Raw genomic sequence first — 21,963 nt, forward strand, 5'->3', positions numbered from 1 at the left:
ACCAAGGCTGGATCAGTCAAAGCTGTCACTATGTTTTAATGTTCAGTTGTAGTTTGCGTGCACCTCAGCTACACATTCATATCACTATTTACTTGCATATGTTTTTCTTAATTAATACAAATGTCAGGTTGTTGTCCCCTCTTAAACTCTTTGCATCCAAAGGAAAATATTAAGAAGAACAGCATTATTGGCTCAGATACCTATGACTAAAGACACACTGTCCAAAGGCTGCATCAATCTGCATCAGTGTCTCCCAAAGTTTTTATATGGAGACTCAATTTTTCAACAGTCAAACTAGTGGAAGCAGGGGGAAAAAATGCATGTATTACATTTAAGACCACTTAGCTTGTGATATTGAAAATACATACGCATGCTAAAGACTTTGTAAATCAATTTAGGCTATCTGATGGTTTAAAATAGGCATTGCACACAAGGATTTTACTCACGTGACATGTGGGCTTGCTTGCTTTTTGAATATTGCATGCCAGTCCAGTGAGAGAGGAGAGCACCGCACGTGATCTTCACTATCTGTGTTTTGTCATTTTTATGTCGCCTCATAGGCAGTAGTTTAGCTTGGTCGACTTTAGACTTTGACTTTATTGTCCCCAAGGGGAAATTCTTTCTCACGTTCTTTCTTATGCATGCAACAACACAACAGTAATAGACTTAACAATACTTTCTGATTAATAAACAGTTCTGATCACACTCGGGGGGGGGGGGGTCTGTTGTTCAGGGATGTGATGGCTCAGGGAGTCATGCTTCTTCCAAAGCGGGTCCTCCTGCACCTCCTGGCCTAGCTGTTCATTGAGTGAGTGTGTGAAGTGTTGTTTAATTGAAATTGCAATGTGGCCTTGTTATTAATTTCAATGAGGTTGGGTGTGGGAAAACCAATTATTTTTGCAGCACTGTTGGTCACCTTTGTGAGTCTGGTCCAATATTTGACAGAGGATGTTGAAAAAAACAGGTGGAACAGTAGAATAAAATTGGCTGAACGATGCTTTGATTAGTTGGGCTATTGTGTTTCATGAGGGCTAGTACTCCAAAGGGCAATAACTGTGCGACTATGGGACCCTGATGTTTATAATCTTCATTAGAACAATGTTATTTTATTCAAATTACGAAACACAAAATTGCACTGGATATTTCTACCTACAATGGACATAACAGTAATTCTGACCACCGTTGAATTTATGCTAAAAGGGAACAAATAAAAATTACATCAAGAAGGACAATTAATGTCACAGGCGCAGCTTCAGAGCCTGGATGAGGGAGAGTCTGACAGGGGGGCAGGTTACAACAGGTTATGAATTAACACTTTTATCCTGATGTTGGTTCTGACTCATTTTAGCATTGCAGATTATATATTTTTTTATTGTTATTGAAATCGTATGCAAATGAAGTCTGAACGGTCAGAATTACTGCTGTGACCATTTTAGGAGTGACAGAATTCCAGCAGTTTGAGTGTTTTTTTGTTTGTTATTTTTTTTTTTAATTAGACAAGCATCCATTTATTGTGTCTGGGCTTCATGGGTTATTATGGCAGAAACTGTGACTGTGGAGGAAAATTAAGAGACTTCCTCATGTGGTAGAGGTTTACTGCAGATATATTGTGCAGAAAAAAAAAATGTAGAAATGTAATTGGTGATGCAAAGAAATCTCATTTGTGCGTCCTGACTAAGTGTGTGGCGACAATTGGTTTAGATGATTAATGGGGAACACCACATATTAATCGTTCTGTCGTTGTTAATTATTTGCTTGTGTGAATGTGTTTCATGATTGTACGTTATGTATGTCATATCGCCATCTGCATGCGTGTGCGTTTGCATGTACACACATATAAATTCTGCAAATTAACCTAATCCTAAATGTTACACACTGGACCTTTAACCTTTTGGTTTGTTTACTGTTAGTTTCTCTCCCTGATGTTTCTACAAATAGAACTTTATGATCAAGTTTTCAAATTCCACACTGATCCACAACGTACATCAGTCCATTATCTATGCTGCTTAACCTTTAAGAGTTGTGAGGGGAGCTGGAGCTAATCCCAGATGATGTTGGATGGATGTAGTGTACATGGCAGTGTACATCCTGGACAAGTAAAACTACAATAGAGAACCCACCGTTTTTAAGGAAGTGTTAGAAAAGTTCCTCAGTGTGGATGGTTCATTTTCAGACACAGTCAGTAGGCCGGGAAAATAACATTTACAAGACTTAATCAGAGCAACATAAAAACATGTGGTAGCATTAAAAATGTGTGTATACTTAACGCATATTCAAATGCATGCATAAACACAGTTTTCATGCTTTTTCGTAAGTACTTGATGTCAAATTGCATATCCATTGTTTCCTGCACTCAGGCTGTCCAACCCAGCATTTCAATCACCCTCCTCCTAACTCTTGACATCTTAACCATAGCCACTGCAACAAAAATAAGAAACGCTCCTTTTTACATCTGTTATTTTGTTTTGGTTTCCGTTCTCCTGCCTTCAAACTATTAGTTATCCATAAACAAATGTGTCATTTCCATTGTTGTGAAGGAAGAATAAAAAAGAACCTGCCAACTGGAGACTATTAAGTTTGGCACGATAAATGCACTAGGTTTATTTCTAAAATCTAAACTGCCGGCTGTAAAATAAATAAATGGTTGATAACTAAAAGCGATGATGTGTTTTTATAGTTCGATAGAGTAGTATTTCATCATCAACATGTTTGACAGAATGTCTCCAAAGTCAAAGACATGGGGGTAACATTTATTTTTACACTTTTTTTATTTGTCCAAACCCCACTGGCGTTGACTGAAACAAGTGAATGTCTCCTCCGTCTCCTGGCTCTAGGTTTCTATGTAAACTGTTCTCTTTGAAAAATTGTCCATGCCAGTCATGCTAGTTTTTTGTAGTCTCCATTTTAGAAACTTGTCACTTTGATAGATCATTCTGTCCTGATACATCACTGAAGAAGTGTCGTTGCTTAAGACCCGCTGAAGTTGTGCACACTGGCATATTGTGGTGATTTATGCTGCAACGAGGCTGATCTGGTCTTTTCATTGCTGCCTAAAGAGAGACAAATTAAATCCGCTTTCTCGCTCCTCAGCCCATCACAGCTTGTTCACAGTCACTGTTCTCCTGACACAGCAGTCCACGATTCATGTTCAAGGATTAGCAGAAAAGGGACTGTGCAAGTCACAGCCATGAAACAGAGAGAGAATGGGAATACAAATGTTTCCCTGTTCAGTCCATTGTCAAATCCAGACAGCCATGACACTTGCAGAATGGAATAATAAATGTGAGGAGGCCACCACCAATTCAGACTGAGAAATAAATATATAAATAAATGAATGAAGGAATACTGCAGCAATTTAACCGTATCACCAGAAAATGACAGGAATGCTGGGGATGAGTCAGGTTTTACTCTTCGCGTTGGTTTGCTCAGTGTCAACACAAACATACCAACACACAAATGAAACGGATGTTTTTCACCACAGCCTCTCTAACTCAAGTTTCACACCCTTTTATGTCTCTCTCTATCTTCCTGTTTCCTGTCTTTGGCTCCACCCCTTCCTGTCCCGTCCTGTACCTGCCTTGCCCTTGCTCCGATAGAGAGATTCACACATGGAGAACTCTGAGCGTGGGGTATTGTATGTTTATTTCTAGACACCAACACATCCACTTTGTTCCTCACTGTGACTCTCATCACATCAACATTTTTGAACGTTGCATGTTTTTCCAAATGCATCTGATGACCTCCAGTATAAAAACCTGATAGCTTTAGCTTGAGACGGTACACAGCAGTCTGTGCGGATGGTGTGCACGTTGTCATCGCTGTGGTAACGACTCTCGTCGTTGTTGAAAAGTGCCGCAGAATGTTTCAGATGCTGCATGTTCTGTGTACTTTAAGACAGTGAAACAGGAAAGGCATGCTGTTTTATATTTTGTCTTAAGTAATCACGTTGGCGTATGACTTAATGATTGAAATCCCGGGTTTAGACATTTATTTTTTAAATCCAGTGCAAGCCATTATACTGGTCCCTTATACATGCATGTTCACCAAATGAGTTTATTTTCAAACGTGATGTTTAAAAATGGCTACATGTGATGCTTTAGGTCATAGTTAACAGAGAGACAAGTTAACTCATACAAGATGCTTTTGGTAAAACCTCCAAAGGTGTGTTTGGTCATCTGTGAATCGTGCACATCATTAGTGCTCAGTGATAAAAAATAATAATAATGAGAGTGCATGTTTTAAACAGTATCATGAATCCATTATCTGAGTGGATGTATCTGTACCTCTCATATTACCTTTTGTATGGTGAGACGTTTTTGGCTTGCCTGTCCATTACTTTCTAAACACCTTGACTGCATTTGCATTGCAAGCAATTACAGTATGACTTTATATCTGCCTCTGTTATCAGCCTCAGACAGGAATTCAGAAGTGAAAATAAAGACATCTGCTGCTGGCAGGTCGCCAAGTTGCTTGCATCTCGGCACTAAAGCAAGAAATAACGTAGGAATGTTCAGAAGCGAAGATCCAGCGAGCCCGACGCCTACGCTGTTAGGGAAAGGTTAAATAATTAGTGAAACTTTGTAGGTTAGAAATGACATGTTTGGCTTCGACAAACAAAACTGAGATGGGTGATTTAAAAGGAGATATGAGGTAATGTCTCACTTTTGTGGAGACATTGTGGACTTTCACAAATATCTCCACCCACATTATTCCGGGCTTAAAGACAATCCTCCTTGTCGTGGTAGCTATCGTTTCCATGTCAGGGTTCTCTTATAAAAGCCCAAATCTCAATTTTAAAGCTACACCTATGTACTTGTTGCAGTTCCCCAACATTTTAATGAGAACAACCACAATGTACTTTTGTGGAATTATATTATTAAATTCCTTATTAATGAGAAATAAGTTGATTTGTTTTTACTTCCAGATATTATAAGAGTACGTTGAGTACCCAAAGTTTTTGAATTATTTTTTTTTAACAAGCCTGTCCCCCTGACAGACCCAGAAATGCATTTTACTGCAATTTCCCAAAATACTGCAAGGGCTACAACCAAATTGGCTTGTAAGTACAATCAGCTGAGGCTAGATCCACGGACAGTGTTCTTACAAGGCTAAGTGGTCTTAATGGAGTGTGCATGTGTGTGTGTGTGTGTGTGTGTGTATGTATGTATGTGTGACCACTGACTACAAATGTCTGTGCATAATCAGTGGAGACTTTCAGTCTCCAAATGAAGGTATATGCTGCTCATAGACACATTAGAGAGTGCTTCCATGCGGACAGATGCTAAACCTACACAATGTACTTATTCACAGATAATTTGGCACACACACACACACACACACAGTGAGAGAGCTAGATTTGACCCCCTTCTGCAGATGTGACACATTGTTGAATAATGGACTGTGCTGCTTGCTGAGATAAATGCTTGATGGTCCACTCACTGCACAGTTAAAGCCCATTTATACACACACACACACAGACTGTCATGTCACATGTTAACTTGTGCTTGGTGCAAGAAGAACAATGTCTTGTTCAAAGTCTATATCTTATTTTCCTCTTCGCGCCTTACTCTTGTTGGTATTCGTAAACATTTTACTCTCCACTTTAATAGCTGAGAGCCAGGTAATGCTCTACTACACACAGTTGTAAAACACAGACTTAGAACAAGCAACACGAGTCGTGTGCATATCAAACGGCTTGTAAACAAAGCCACAGCTGAGCTGAATTTATTTGAGCTACCACTGAACGTAAAATCACCTTCAAATGTAAATGAATCATTTTACTGTTTTATAAAACGTCTCCCGTATGTCCCATATATCTATGGGACATATGGAAGTTGTGCTGTTCCTTCCCATAAAGGGGTTGGAATATATACTAGAAAGTGTGCTACAGTATGTATCTGAGAGTTTGAACAGTGGTGTTACTCAGAATTCAGTATTAACCCGTCATAAGCAACAGAAAGTTACTTTTAAATGATTCAGTATTACCACACACTGAGTTTCCATTTATATTGCAATGTTAACTGTCCCTTTTCTTCATAGTTTTTTTAAAATTAAGTTAGAACAAAAATGTCATGAACATTTAACCATGTAATGGAATTCATTAATTATTTTACATTAAAAGCAATTTTGAATGCAGTTACAATGAAGCACCATATGTCACTGTTAACAATGAAAATGTGACATTAAGTGAGCTGCATTTTGTGTACAAAAGTGAAGTTATTCGTAATGTTGCTGCCGTGCACACTTGAATATCAACACACAGCCAAACACGAAAATGCAGAAGACAAGGAAACCTGTCCTCCAGTTGTCTTTTGGTCGTCAAAAGTTTAAATCTACAGCTCGGTTTGAGGTGATCTCTGCCGACCAGGTCAGTCCCTGTGCGGGAAACAATTTCCACTACTGATCAGATTCTGAGAGAGATTTATTTAAAAGAAATAATTGAATAATATCCTCACCACAGCGAGAGAGAGATTGGCTGTATAATTCATTTTCTCTCTCATTCATTGGTGGGTGTGCGTATATGCATTCTGCTTTCAGTGTGACTGTTTGCATATGGCATGTTGATATTCATTCTCTTACCACAGCACTAATTAACTGGATTATGAATAGAGATGAAAACCTGTCACTTTATTGGGCCTCTCTTTTACCCTACAATTTTCACATCACATCGGTTAACGTCTTTCCTTGCCAACAGCCCGTTTTTTCACACATAAATTAGCGTTTGACCACTCACACTTCTGCCTTGAGAAAGGGAACGTTGACAATATTTGTAGATGGATTCCCCCTCGTTTTCCCTGGTGTACCCTCAGTTTGTGTTAGCACACATTGGCAGTAATGAGGTGCTAATAAGTCACATGTCAGAGAAAGTCTACATGCAGAATATGCCAGCCTCTGAGTGTGTGACAGATTGTGGGCAAGCATGCATGCGTGTGAAAAAGTGTGCATGTTCATGCACTAGGTGAGATATTTTTCATCCAACTTAGCCTTGAGCAAACGCATTCCATCCCGGCACACTATTTATACTGTGTATGTGTGATAAACTGTAGCCATCGTATCACTCTTGAACCACACTGTGTGTGTTCTTGTATTTGGTACCTCTTTCGAACCTTTTTCTCGCATAAACACTGACCTTGTCGGGATTAGATGTCCGCTTGGTCGTAGTGAGAGAATAGAGTGAAAAATGTTGTTTGTTTTTTTTGTCTTTTTAGATTTAGAGTTAGTTTGAGTACAATACATTGGGCAAATAAGCTATTCATCCCCCCCATGCTGAAATGTTTGTATTTTCTCAGCTGATAGTATTCATATAATGTTGTGATAAACAGCCATCACACTGTGTGAAAAAGGATTTTGTGTGTGCGCAGCAGAAACTATTCATATTCAAGACAATTTCCAGTCGTATCGCCAAAGTGGGAATGTATGTGTAAGCAGATGTATGTTTATGAGTGCAGTCACATCCTGCTATAGAAATCTTTTGGTTTCTATTATACGTCCGTTTGAACCCAGCTGTGTGTGTGTCATGAACCCATGACAAGAAACCTTCTTATTCAGGTACCTATAATAGTCACTATGGCTACATGAATCATTTGTGACATTCAGACATTCACTGACAGGCAGGGAGTCTTGGGTCTGCACATTGTGGACAGAGGGGTTTAATTTGTCCTCACCGTTGACTCGCTGCTTCTTGTATAAATGTAATCTTTTCAATTTTATAATCTTTGAACCCTAAGATCCTAGTAAATACGTGCTATTCAGCAACATGTTTCCACTGGACAACCAGATTTGTTATGAGAGCATTTATTCACATGTCTGTAAAGGTTCTCCGTCATCCAGGTCAGGAGTTGGCTGTCGGCAAGTGGACTTGCTTGAGTTGAAGACGTTTCACCTGTCATCCAAGAGTCTTCTTTAGAATTCTGAATAAGCCTCTGAAACCTCATTTTAACTCAAGCAAGTCCAGACGCCTACAGATATTTTGTATACTTGCATATCTTTGCACTCCACGTGTTCCACACACATTACTGGCGTCTTCCACTTGGGGCAAATCGTAGAACTCGGACCGTACAGAACTAACAAATTAGCATGTTCTAAATAAAATGCCATGTCAACACTGGATGAAGTGACTTCTGAGATCACAGCAGAAAAAAAAAGTTATTGTGCTTCAGTCATTTTGATCATACTGTATTCCAGGTCCACAAATCAACAAAGTTGTGGTGACAATAGCAGTTGTGCCTCTGTGCTGCCCGTTACTCCTTTATTTTACCGTTGCTTACTGTGGATATAGATGTGCCTATTTTTCAAGGACACACAAACGATGCAGGATATGCAAGGACAGCCTCAAAGCACACGCGGATGCATAGACTATAATTAACAGCAGATCCATCGCCAGCTGTAAAGGGTGATCTTTTAAGTAGTTTTTAATTAAATACGTGTTACATATCTCTATATTCATATAGCTGTCATTCTCGGTCGTCACAGCTAAAATCTTACATTTTGAGATCTCCGCTCTCAACGTCTGACAGTGGAAAAAAAACAACCACAGTGATCTGAACGTGAGAGTGCAAAGAAACAGTTTAGCTCATGTTCCTGCAGGACAAAGGAATCGCCGACGCTCTCCTTCACAAACATCTAATTGTTAGTATACAGTGACTCACACACACACACAGATGCACTGTGCACTGTATTGGTGGACTGTTTTTTATATGCTATATTAATATTTATGGCCAGTTTTAACAGCTGTGGCTTTTACAGCCGGGCTCTGAGCGTGCTGCACTTTATTAATATCATAAGGACAATGTCAGCAGAGCCCTAAAACATTGTTATGAGTATGATAGAAGGGTGTGTGTGTGTATGTGTATTTATATCTTTGTGAGGTCCACAAAACGCACAAACCTATCTTTGTGGGGACATTTGTGTCTTGGGCCCCACAACTTTAAAGAGCTTTTCAGCATTAAGACCTGGTTTTAGGGTTAGGGTCAGAATTGGATGTAGGTTAGGGCAAGGATTGGGGACGTAGTTGTGATGTTAAGGTTAGAGTAAGGGGCGAGGGAATGTATTATGTCTATGATGTCATCACTAAGATATAAAATCAAGTGGGTGTGTGTATGTTAGAGGGTTTTTTTTTGTAAAGGGGGAATAAGGCTTGTGAAGAGAATGTGAACACAAACAGACAGACAAATGTATTTGTTTGCTTTTGTGTGACCTTAAGAAACTATGAGATCCCAATCGCTGGCCTTGCTCTGACAACTCTGCCAACAAACCTTTACAAATAAGCCACAGGAGCCCAGTATCACATGTACACACGGAGAACCACGTGCATATGGTTGAATGAGTTATTAGTCAAGATATATATGCACAGATATGGATTTGTTTCTCGAGTTAAATGTTTGTGTATTATTTTGGTTTATACCTGTATTATATTGTTTTGTATTTTCATTTTTATTTCATTGTTATACTAATAATCATGATCATAATAATAACATGTGCTACATTTTCTGTAAAAAAAAAAATTAATAACTAAAAACTATAATGACCTGTTCATCACACACACAACAACACCACCACACTCTTCATGAGAAAATCCTTCCTTCTTCCATTTGTCCAAGTTCCATCTTCCTCTCTTTGCTGGATTATGTCATTCCTCATCTCCTGTCTGTCTCTCCGCCAGCCTGTCGGTGATGGTAGCATCAGATGTGCAAGATTTTCTTTCATGAATTTATTGATTTTTATTTAGTTTTCCTTTGATAATCCCTTTCACTGGACTGAAGTTTTTTTTCTTTAGAAAACCTAAAGGTTGAACGAAGACATATTCAGTGAAATTCTCATTAAACGTATGGCTCAAGTAGAAGGTTACTAACATGGTGTGCCTGTAGGAATTTAAAACGGAATCTAATGAAAGGTGTATTTTATATAATAAAATTGTGGTTTTTAGAGTCTTGACTAAACTATTTTCTTGTAACGACACAGGGACCATTAACCTTTTACCAACACATTTTAATAATTAACTCATGTTTTTTTTTAATCAAATTAAGACATTTTCTTCAGGCATCTCTGAACTACCAGGTTTACAAGACCAAAAATATATTTTGAGGTAATTGTTTACCTTTCACTAAGACTTCTGCCAAATGTTAAATGGTTCCTTCAGGATGTTCCTCTATTTCTACAAGGCTAAATGTGTGTTTTGTGAAGGCCTCAGTGTCCTTGACCTTTGACCACCCAAAATCTAATCAATTCAACCTTCAAGAGAGATTTTCTTGAAGGATTTTCCCCACAGCTTTCTTGAGAGTGCTGATGCCTCTGGCCAACAAAGTAACTTATAGATCATAGTTTACGCAACCTTTCGCACAAAAACAGTTGAAAAGGAATAAATAATGCATTATAAACCATGAGAATTATTAATAAATATGAGGTCTATATTATTAATCACTCCTGCAGCAAAGTGTAGTTCATTTTTGGTTCTAATTTATCAGATTATTTACGACCACTTAACAGCTGATTTACACAAAGGTACATTTTGTCCGAGTCTTTGTCAGAGATCATTTGTGGCCAACAACTCTACAAATATACTGTCACAGTGATTAAACAAAGACACAGTTGAAGTGTTACTGAAAGAAATTAAAAAAAGACAGACAGACAAGCAATATAGTAATGTTTGTACAGGGGGGATAAGATGACAAATTTAAACTCTGGAAAGAAATAGAAAATACTATAAGGTTTGAGATCCAGCAAGTATTTTTTTTCCCAGTGATGAACTAATCCAATGTGTTTGTCCCTCTTCTCGGTTTTGCTCTGTTGTCATCATCGGCCTCACCTCACCATGCTTCAGAAGACATGCTTATTCCTACTCTTATTACCTGTAAGTAGAGATTTCACATCAGGAGTAACTCCTTTCACAGTTCCTCATGACTACCCTTTTCCTGTTCAAATGTTGTCTTTGTTCTTGTTTTCTATCATATTATAGGCCCACAGTGAATCAGAGTGGGTCATACAGTGGCTAGCATTGTTGCCTCACAGCAAGGCGGTCACCGGGGTTTGGATCCCGGTTCGACTGAGTTTGCATGTTCTCCTCATTTGCACATCCCCACAGTTAATTGGACACTCTAAACTGACCGTTGGTGTGAGAGTGAGACCAGCTAATGGCAGCCTTAGACTTGATGCACGGAAGACAATCAATGACCTGTAGGCACAGTTTAGCCTCGTTTCCGCCAAGCAGAAGTAATATTATGCCATAACAGCACGACACAACTTAGCTTGCCAATAAATACCAGTATGAACGCAACACTCTAAACAAAGGGTAACAATCGAGGAGAAAAAGGCTGCAGGCTGTTTGAAAAACGCACAGCTGTCTTCCCCCCACTGTCACACACAAGTCACCAGTCAATGGCTCCACCCTTCAGGAGCCGTACCATCTTGCTTTGTATCCCAATGAAAAGGTGCCAAACACTGGGATGGAACAGATTGGTTATTTTGGTACCCTTCTCAACGTTTGACAATGGAAATGCAAATAAATGCATAATGTACTGGACTCAACCCAACTGCACCGCTTGGCGAAATGGGACTCGTGCTATTTGACATCTTCAAAGGAAGATTAAATGCAGATGTATCTTCTTAATAAAAACACAGGAATGAAAAAGGATCATGACATCATACAGACAAAATGTGCAATCCTCGTATTATTGTAGATTACTCACAATAATTTAACTGCTGCTTTGTTTACAGAAGCTTGAGGTTTGTCGTAAGAACACAAACCGTTGCGTCTGAATGGTCAAAAGCTCAACTTTCACCAATATCCTGCCTTGCGTTCAGAAAATTACACACACATACACGAATATGATTGTAATGTGTTGCCCGTGACCTTGAACCCTGTAGAAAAGCATCACACGTTGAGATGCCTGAACTTCTCAGGACAGCTACAGCATCAGATTTGGTGGTAAAGAGGAAATTCCTGTCAGAATGAATTTTTTGCAGGTTCCCACTCTTGAAATGTCTCAGACATAAAGGTCAGTATAAATCACAGTTATTCCTCCCGCCCATAACCCAGGAGGAGCTATTTTACAGTAGCTGTCTCCTCATACATGCACTATAGCAGGTGCAACCACACACACACTCTCCAGACCAAACTTGTGTATGTGCAATCAGGAGAGCGTGCGTGTGTGTTTGTGTGTGTGCTTGTACAAACACATATGCCCTGTTGCCTCAAGCTCACCTACAAATCTCTGCAGTGACACTTTTTTGAAAATCCACTCTTCCCCTGCTGTCTTCAAAGCATCTAAAAATTCCCCCCAAATCTGCAGCTGAGTCCTAACTGAGCGGAACAGTCATCACATGCCGTCGTTTCTCAAAACAGCCACCTTGAGGCTGTTTGACCCACCAAAATGGCTTCTTTACACTGAGAGTGACACAATTAAACAAGGCATTACCATGGCATTTAAACTTTTTTTTTTTTGACACCCTCTGCAGTTTTTTAATTTGCACAATACTACGCTCTGCCAAACTTTTCCTACCATTGTGTTGGAGTAAAAGCTGCAGCCATAATCACACCCAACACTACACTGATCAAACTTGTATAACTGCATAAAAGGTCAGTGTTACATTTAACCCTGCACTGGCCCAACATCATGTGGGCTCTGGTTCCTGAAATACAAAAAATACAAACTGTTAACATTTACAGCAGCTGCATGTGCAGAAACACACACATGTAGCTATAGCCCAAGGATGTTTACTGTTAGATCAGAGAGGGTTTTTCTCCCCCTGTCTTTCTTCCAAACTCCATCTCTCCCCTCTCTTCTTTCTGTATACCTCAATCTCTCTCTGCCTTGCTGCGTCTGCCTCTAAATCCTGTGATACACAGACAAGAGTTTGTTTTGGCTTTGCCTGTAGCCTCCTCTGGAGCTACCGCTGTCATCCTGAAGTGACTGACTGCCTGTCTGACTACAGCAGCGGCCGAGGATGACTCTGGGATATTTGAGCTGTCTATCTGCCGGGCTGGCTGAGACTTTTCTTACCATAGCACAGGAGTTCTGTCAATCCCTCGACAAGTGAAACAGATGCCATTTCCCTTGTTTGATTGGATGCCTTAAGGTTGCTCCTGTTGACTTGCCAGGCTTCTGTAAAAATAAATGCTATTCCGCCTGCATGCATCAATTCAAAGGAAAAGAACCGTAACACACCTCATTGATTTTGTCGAGGGCACGTACACTATCCGTTGCTACAGTATGTGCAGCTATATTTACCAATTACATAATCAAAAGTAGAAGCAGGTCACCAAAGAACAGTCCTCTGTAGAAACACTGAATAATTACTGTATGTCAATTAAGTAAGTTTTCTCTTCTTTTTCAAAATGCAAACGCCTACTTTGTGTATCACAGTGTAATGCATGGTTCATCTCTTTGTATAATAAGCAGACTTCAAATCCTGGTAACAGCAATTAATCCATTAATCCGTCCAACGACATAAATTGCAGTAAATGAAAATAAAAAAAAAGCAAAACCACTTCAATTTTCCATTCCACACAATCATCTCAGTTCATCAGAGACTTGTTTACATCACAACACAGTTGTTACCGTTAGGGTCATAAACACATACATTTACCTTATTATATGTCCAACAGCTGGTCGACCTTGTTTTACTGCTTTATATATGTATTTGATTCCATATGCATACAGCTGGAATCAGCTTTGTCTGCAGCTATTGTGATAAAGTATTACTTAAGTGTCAAATGATGACAATGCTGAGTGATTTAACCCTTTAACACCGAGCGTATCGCAGACGACACGTTTATGCAAGCACATTTTGCATTACTGCATTTACATGACGGTTTGTGCTATTGGAAACAAGAAGTTGCACATCAAAACCAAAATGTGGTTATTACGGTAATTTTACTAGCGCTTTTGCAAGAAGCCTGCAAATCAGTGTTTTCGTCACCAGAGAGGAGAGTTGGAAATCATCAATAGACACTGAGACAAAGACTCAAACAAAATTGTTATTTTAAAAAGGTTTTATACTGTTCAAATTTCAAATTTAACATGCAAAATCATGGTTTTCATTCAACAACAGTGTATATTTGTTAAAAATTGTTAATATACTATTTTAACATGCAGGTAAATAAGTGCCAGATATATAAAAAATGGGCAAAAGCACTCGCTGGACATTTTCTGGCCCTTTTATGGTTAAAATAAATTTAAAAAAAGTCTAGACGCACATTTTGAGGCTTAGATTAGTTAATTAATTAATAAAATCCAGTTAAAATTGTAAACTACATTAATACCATTAAAGCCTATCAGCTCCACCTCTGATTGTATTTCCCACTATATTATTTATGTCAGGACACACCGCAGCAGCAGCAACAATGCAGCAACAATGCACGAGTAAAGTGAGACAGTAACAGAGAAGTTGAAGTATGACTAAAAACACAAAGAAGCACCCACGTTAGTTCATACTATCGCAGCTCAATGAACCCAATCAGTACAACTGGGTCTTGTTCCCGCTCGTAGTTTACACACAAACGCATGCTCAGTCAGGTCTGATAGTTTTGCTTCCCAGAGCCTTATCAGATGATTTATAAAACATTAAAATAACATTTTTACATTTTTGTTCATGAAGCCTGAATAGTGACAGAATCAAAACATCAAATAAATCCCTAAAAGATATGCACTACAGTGGTAAATATTAAAAATAAGGTTTTTTTTTTAAAACAATGATGGCACATTGTTCTAATCACAAGCAAACATACAAGAAAACTGATGATAGAATTCCCATGATGTTAGACCAGGATAACAGTGCATAAATTCACAAAACCAGATTATTCATAATCGGCGATGCTTACTGATGAAATCCAGTCATAAACGGCATCAAAGGCATATCCAGCATTTGGGAAATGAAGCCTTTGAGTGCTTATGACAGCTAATACATCAAATGAGGAACAATTAAAAGGCAGTTATTTTGCTTGGCTTCACCAAAAGTGCACCCACTTTGTTTCACTCCATTTCTTCTCGTCTTTTGTCTCTCAGCGCCCGGTGCCTCCTCTCAGATTCGTTAGTGGATGTACTCACGCAAACACACACACACTAACGGAACAAAACACAACGTATCCACCCCACATCGCTCATTATCGACACATCAAGCAGCCTGCAATTAATGTTGCCGGAGGAACAAAGCAGTCCATGATTTTCTCGGCGGTCGGCATCCGACAGCGTAACCTTATTGCTAAATGAACTGCCGCCGTGACATTTATTAGAGATGGATTATGTCTTACTCATTGCCACTCACAATGTGCGAGAAATTTGTCATTTAAATGAGTCCATTTAGAGGATGAATGTGCGATAGGTAGAGGTGTAGAGAAGAAGGGGGAGAAGAATGAAAGGTCTTTCTCTTCTTGTAAGCCACAAGTGTCTTCCTTTAGATTTTCCTACTTTTCTCACTTTTGTTACTTTAGCATCTTTATTGTCCCTACTTTTGCTGCCTCCTCTACCCTCTGTCTCCTTCCCTGTTCCCTCTCCCATCTCTCTTCTTCTCCCTCCCTTCACCCTTGTTTCTTCAATCGTGTTGTTCTTTATTCTCTCTCAATCTCTTCATCTCTTCCATTTGGCTTTCCTTTCTTCTCTTTTCACCACCCCCTCCTCCTCCTCCTCCTCCTCCTCGCCGCCTGCCCACTTTCTGTCAATGTGCAGTCAGGTAGCCAGGAATAGGCCACTCTAAGCTCCAATCACACAGGAGGTGTTGAAACTCCATCACCTATAAATTGCTGTGGAGCAGTGTGAGGCTGAATCTCAGGTTGATGGGAAGAAATGATTATAGGAGAAACTTTGCTCAGCCTTTCCTCCTTTCCCCTTACCTGTCTTCTTCTTTTTTTTCTTCCTTATTTACTGCTTTAATTTTAAAATTCCCCATCTGCTTTCCTGCTATTCACTTTTCACGCTTTTTTTATAATGTGCTTTTATTCCCATTCTCTGTCTGTTGGATGAATTGGTTAAATACTCAAAGGCATGTTCAGGTCATCACTAGATCGTAGACTCAGTTTCTTACTTCATGTCCTATCTCTGCATATCTTCACACACACACCTTCTATAATATTGTTAGTTTTGAGTGAGTCAGTGGATTAACTTGATGGGATTTGAAGACATGTTGCAGTGTCTTTGCATGTGGAAAACATACAGGCATCGTTTTAGCATTGATGCAGAAAGCCTAGTTTATTTATACTGAAGAGGGTGTGGAATTCACTAGTGTCGGCCTTGAGCTCACCGTGAAGATGATATGCAATATAGAAGCAAACAAACAAGCTGGAATATGTCAGTTTTCTAAACTTAGCCTCATTCAGTTGCATGAAAAGCAGGGGCGCATACATTTCCATGGCAATGTATTCTGTGTGGTTAGCCTGATCCAGACCAGGCACAACAGCAAGAATGTGTTGTTTGTGCTGCTCAATCATTTCAGTCAGAATAAATATATAAATACAAAATAAACGTGATTTACAGTTAGTCATGATCATATGCTTGTAGTTTTATGAGCCTAAAATATTACAGTGTAATATCTAAAATATTACAGTGTAATAATGAAGCTCTGATACTCGATACATACTACATGCTTTCTGACGGGAGAGATTGTTTCAGGACAGCTTGAATCCCCTGGCGGGGACTTATATTCAAATGTGGAACATTTAAACAAAGACACTATCTACACTAACTGTATGCGATAAAGTCAGTGGCACATGTATTTGTGATATCTTTGGATATCGATTAACCGGTGCAAAAACTTTATCTTCCGTCCAGTTGCATTCAACATATCTGCACCCACTGGATTGCTGTGCTCATTTTATACTTTAGTTGCATATCATACATTGGCCCCTTTAAGAACAATTGGCTGAAAATCATGAGTGTCCCACGTGTGTTTTTTTTTTTACGGGTCATGTAACCTGAACCAGTAACCAGTGTTAAAACACTGTGTCATTCTGCAATGATTTTCACTTTAAGTAATGTCCTGCAGCTTCTTAGATTGAGAACATACTCATTTCCCTCGTCTCCTGTTACAGACACTGTATTATCGCGGTGCCTCTAAGTAATTCCTAAAAGCTTTTGAAAAGAAACTTGATTGGTCTCTGCAGGGGAGATATGATGAATGCCGTGTAGGAGAATCGTTTTGTACTCCTTTAATTTTGCCTTTCGGAGTGACTGGACAGAAACACGCAGTTTGTCAGAAATGTGTTTAAAGCAGGCATATGAGGCGGCTTCGTGATAGGTCCCTGGGAATCACACCCACTCGCTGGGCAGTTTGTGCCAACAGCCAGATACAACAGACACGTGTTTGCTCACACGCAGGCAAACACGCACTGAACACCCAGCACATTCTGTGCAGAAACAACCCTCAAGGAGCTCAAGTGCTTGCTCAATGCACATGCCTGCATTACCGCCACATGTCCCACTGTAGGCCTTTTTCGTGACTAGATATCAGACGCTTCAAGGATGATGAAGAATGTGTTGGTGAAGTCTGGAGGAGGTTATCTTCAGTTAATACAAATGACATGTTTATGATTACAAATGAGATAGACGTGCTGTTAAATTCATATTTTTTTATACTCTTACGCTTACTGATGTGAAGTGTTGTTCATCTGTAAGGCACAGCAGGTGCTGATGTGAACAAAAAGCTGAGAAATGTGGTGAATGGGTCACTCTGTTGTTGTGGGCAGAGCATGGAATCCCACTTCAGTGTGAAGTGGTTTGCTGCTACAATGCAAAGTTGGTGAAAGACAGATCCTGTTTTTGGGAGGAGTGGTAATATCTTAGCTGGTGTGCTCATGGAGATAAACCAAACTTTAGAACAGAATATAAAGTTCATTTAAGTTGGATTACAACATTTGGCATCATTTCATTCTGTCAAAAGCAGCAGTATAATGAGCCTCACTAATGATCCCTGCAGTTTGTTCAGGTTCAAAGGACATTTTCCACTCCTGGAGATAAAAGTAGGAGTAGATAATCAAACTATTCTCAATGGTGGACCTTCTGCAAGGTTTGGTAAATCCTGCGGATGATGTCAGATTGTAATAGCTTGCTGTCATCTCTGCCATCTGTTGTCTCAGTTGACCTAAAACTGAGGTTAAAACTGCAAATAGCCGTCAGCAGACAGGAGTTGTGACGTGTGAACAGTAAATGGGAGAAAGCAAATCAGAAGGCTACAACACTCCAGGGACATCTCAATAGCAGTCACATTAATACAACTACACCTATCATAACATTCTATAGAGCCACTGCAGAAGCCCCACATGTCTCTGAAGTAGGGATTAATATTTTCCCTGAAAAGGTGAGGCTTAAATCCTCACGCAAAAAAAAATTTTATATGAGATTTTTTTTTAAAGACACAACATCAGCTAAGCCCAGGTCCTTTCAGACAACACTGAATGGGACATGATGCATTAATCAGTTCCCAATCTGATATTTTTATGTAGTAGTTTTATTATTTCTAGGGCAAAAGAACACAAAGTGCCCTTTAACACGGCAACTGTGGATAAAAATGGCACAGCTCTGGCAGCAACCCGCTCCCCCGGCTAATGGTATGTGGTCTTGGCCGGTTAACCATCTGGCTCTGCCGTCTACCAACTCTTTTCCATCACCAACTCTGTTAGACTGTGCAAAGAATTACTCCGACATTCAAACTGCATAATAACTGATGTGGAAGTGGAAGAGGAGGATCACTGCCACACCTATACTCCATTGACTACTAGTCCAGTGGCTTTCTGCTGCCTCAAAATCGCAATGCACCAACAATGAACCCCGACCACACCTCATTTTAAGATCAACACACCCAGGGGCCCACTGACGAACGCAGGTGCATTTGCTATTCCTGCATGGCAGGGGCGCTGTAAAATAGAGCCCTCGAATCGCAGTTTGCATCAAGCATCCTGCACTGGGTGAAATTCCAGTCTGCTGCGCCACTAATTATTGTCCGTGATTTGTCTTCTGAGAAGCATGCCCTTATTATTAGATATTTTACAGATCTCCATTATGTAAGCTAACAAAATTCATTAAAATAATAAGTAGTTTGACGTTCTATTAAACTAAATCTATTCTATGGCTGTTCAGATTCTGCAAGAGTGCAAGTCAGCAAGAGCATTTATATATATATATATATATATATATATATATGTATATATATATGTATGTATAGATATACATATATATACATTTACATGTATGTATATAATGAAGGCGATGACATTTTGTATGTACTGTATATATATATGTATACACATTATAAATTCATATTTATATAGACCTTTTTCAATGTTGGAGTACATAGGTGGCAGAAGACTTTTGCTTTCACATGCAACCCCTTTTGACAATCTTCCAGAAATTCAGTGCATCCTCAAACAGTTTCTGTGTGTTTTTACTGAATAATTGATAGTGTTATTTATTGAGATGAAATGACACGCACAGTAGGTCTTTATTAGACACAGTCATCATTCCATTCCATGAACAGTGACATGTAAAAACAAAAACATTACTGCAAACATGAACTGAACCCAAATCGCTGCCATTAACAATACCATTGTTGAGAGCAGTGATAAAGGGATGTGCATATGTCAGTCAGTGCTTAAGATGAAATGTATGGACTTTTTAAATAGCATGTGCTCGAGTCACTTCACGTGTAACAACACATTCCCGTCTCATCTCTTATCGTATTGTGCGTCTGTGGTTGAATTAAGGATTTTGCACACACATGCATGTCGCCATGTTCAAATATGTTAATGTCTCTGTGTATGTGTGTCTCTGTGTGTGTGTGTGTGTGTGTGTGCGTGTGGATGTTCATGTGTTGATACGACTGTAGGAAGCTGGCAAAGAAGCAGAAGGAGACTGCCAGCAGCTCCACTCAGCAGAGGGAGATGGGTCCGGTCACAACAGCTGATAAGAGCACCACTAAAGTCAGCACCCTGCACAAAGACGACCCCTTCTCCACCTCAAGCCAGGACCTCAACGGATTCAGTAAGTAGAAATGGTCTGAGGCTCTGGCGTCAGTCTTCATCCTCAATCTACCCACTGCAGCTGCCACCACCTTGAATGTTCATCAGAGAATTTACTTCCAGAAACTAAGTATACAGTGTAACAGCCAGGGTAAAGTAAACAGCAAGTGTTGTGCTGTGCGTGAAAAAAAATCATTCAAACAGTGTTGTCTCAGGTTAACTTTCTTTTGCCCTTGTCTTTACTTGGAAATATGCATATGCTATTTGTCTGTGCCATTTATCATTTTTGTCAGATTCATTTATTCAAATAGTGGACATCTTATTTCATAGTAAAAACTCTCCATATGTCCCCCCCCCATCCTCCAGTATCAGCAGAGCTCTGCTGTTTCACTAACCCCCATCTCACTTAGTGCTGTTGTAATCATTTTCAACTCTGTTCCTTCATTCCTTCTTCCTCTGTGACGCCTCATGCACATGCAAGTGCATGAATGCAAATTTTGCATCTGTGTCTTTAATTGTAATCTCATGAAAGTCACCCTGCCCACATGTACATGACTTTGTGGGTTCAAATTCCCATCTCTTTGTACAAGTGTGTGTGTGTGTGTGTGAGAGTGTGTCCAGGGTAATTAAACAGGGTGTCTCAGAAGGGCATTTTTCTCTTGAAAATGTCAGCTTGGCCTTTTGGGAGTGCTTCGCTGTTGAAAGCCAGGGGTGCTGGAGAGGGACTAAGTAGCAAGCTAATGTCGGCCATAATTGCTACACTCTCCCCTTAACTGTCCACTCTGCGATTCTGACGCACAATAATGTTTTTGCATTGGAGGCACTTAGGACAGATCCTTTTTATCTGAACCCTGAGTGTTCAATAAAGCTGTGATATTTAAAACTTTGAAAATGTCTTTGCTTTCAGATAGACTTGGCCACTTAGTTGGGAATTTGTAACCCACAGATACATAAAATTCGATGCATTTTCTTCTTCAGACAAAACTTTGCTATTTGATTTTTTTTCTTCAAGCTAGACCTACTTACTAGGGGAGGGAATCACCAGAGACGCCCCGATACGATGTCACCACGATATAGTACAATACGATCATGATATTGCAAAATCGTAGTTCACAAAAAGGTTCCCTCCCAACTCTACTACTAAAAGTCTAGCTGAGACCATAAGTGACAATTTGAGATGATTTGGAAGAGAAAAACATTCTTCTCTTTCTTTCAAGGCAATGTTGACAGACCTTCCATTTGGCCAAATAAAGAGTTTGGGCATTTCAATTTCTCTTTAACCTCGAGAATATGTGAAATAGAAATAGTTAGTTTTTTTAGTCAACTGATCAAAGTTGGTGCAATGTACTAGTCTCTCTTTCACACTTGATATAGTTACATGTTATTACATGGCCATTTCACGAAGGACAAGAAGCATTGCACACACAAACGTGATCATCATCGTCACGGATACGGGCTTAGTGCTGATGCTGACACAAGGTGGGGGACCCAGTAATATCTGTGTCATTGCATTGTCTTCACAGGACATTGCTGTCAAAGCAGATTTCTTTTAGTATGCGGGTGCATTCCTCACTGTATTAAAGTTGAGCCTCTTTTTGCAGGACATTAACATGCTGTATATACGGTGCCGGTACGCTTGAAACGAGAGGGATTTTATCACAGAAGACGAGAAAACATGTTGTGTTTGAGGGTATCAGAGGAGGGAAGGGGGAAATAGGGAGACTATCAAGTGATGTGAAGATAAAACTAGCGAAATTGGCCTATTGTATTAGAAAACAAGAGAACAAGAAGAATATGATGAATGAGAATTATGCTAGAAAAGGTTGTGAGTAAGACAGTAAAACATCAGTATGGCTCTATTAGCCTCCACTCTTTTCTATCTTTGAAATAGTCTTTTTTTATTTTAAGAATGGGTTCATACTATACACATTTAAGTGACACTGGCACCTATTTTTGATCAAATCCAATAAATAAAGTTCACAAATCTCAGTCACAAACTATTGGTGTGGATTTTCAGACAC

At 39.5% G+C, this 21,963-nt stretch overlaps 1 protein-coding gene across 9 annotated transcripts in view; it reads left to right on the plus strand.

Annotated features, from left to right (window-relative positions):
• ptprt (protein tyrosine phosphatase receptor type T) overlaps positions 1–21,963 on the plus strand; it is a 256,950-nt gene that overhangs the window by 173,223 nt on the left and 61,764 nt on the right. For 3 of the 9 annotated variants that reach the window (XM_058631865.1, XM_058631866.1, XM_058631870.1), the window contains 3 exons: positions 3,597–3,629; positions 10,820–10,849; positions 19,810–19,964. In XM_058631865.1, coding sequence (XP_058487848.1) covers positions 3,597–3,629; positions 10,820–10,849; positions 19,810–19,964 — 218 coding nt within the window. The remainder of the gene's footprint in view (positions 1–3,596; positions 3,630–10,819; positions 10,850–19,809; positions 19,965–21,963) is intronic. The other 6 variants (XM_058631868.1, XM_058631872.1, XM_058631871.1 and 3 more) reach the window with 4 other exon arrangements.

The sequence above is a fragment of the Solea solea genome, chromosome 6, assembly GCF_958295425.1.
Source record: "Solea solea chromosome 6, fSolSol10.1, whole genome shotgun sequence".
Classification (NCBI taxonomy): Eukaryota; Metazoa; Chordata; class Actinopteri; order Pleuronectiformes; family Soleidae; genus Solea; species Solea solea.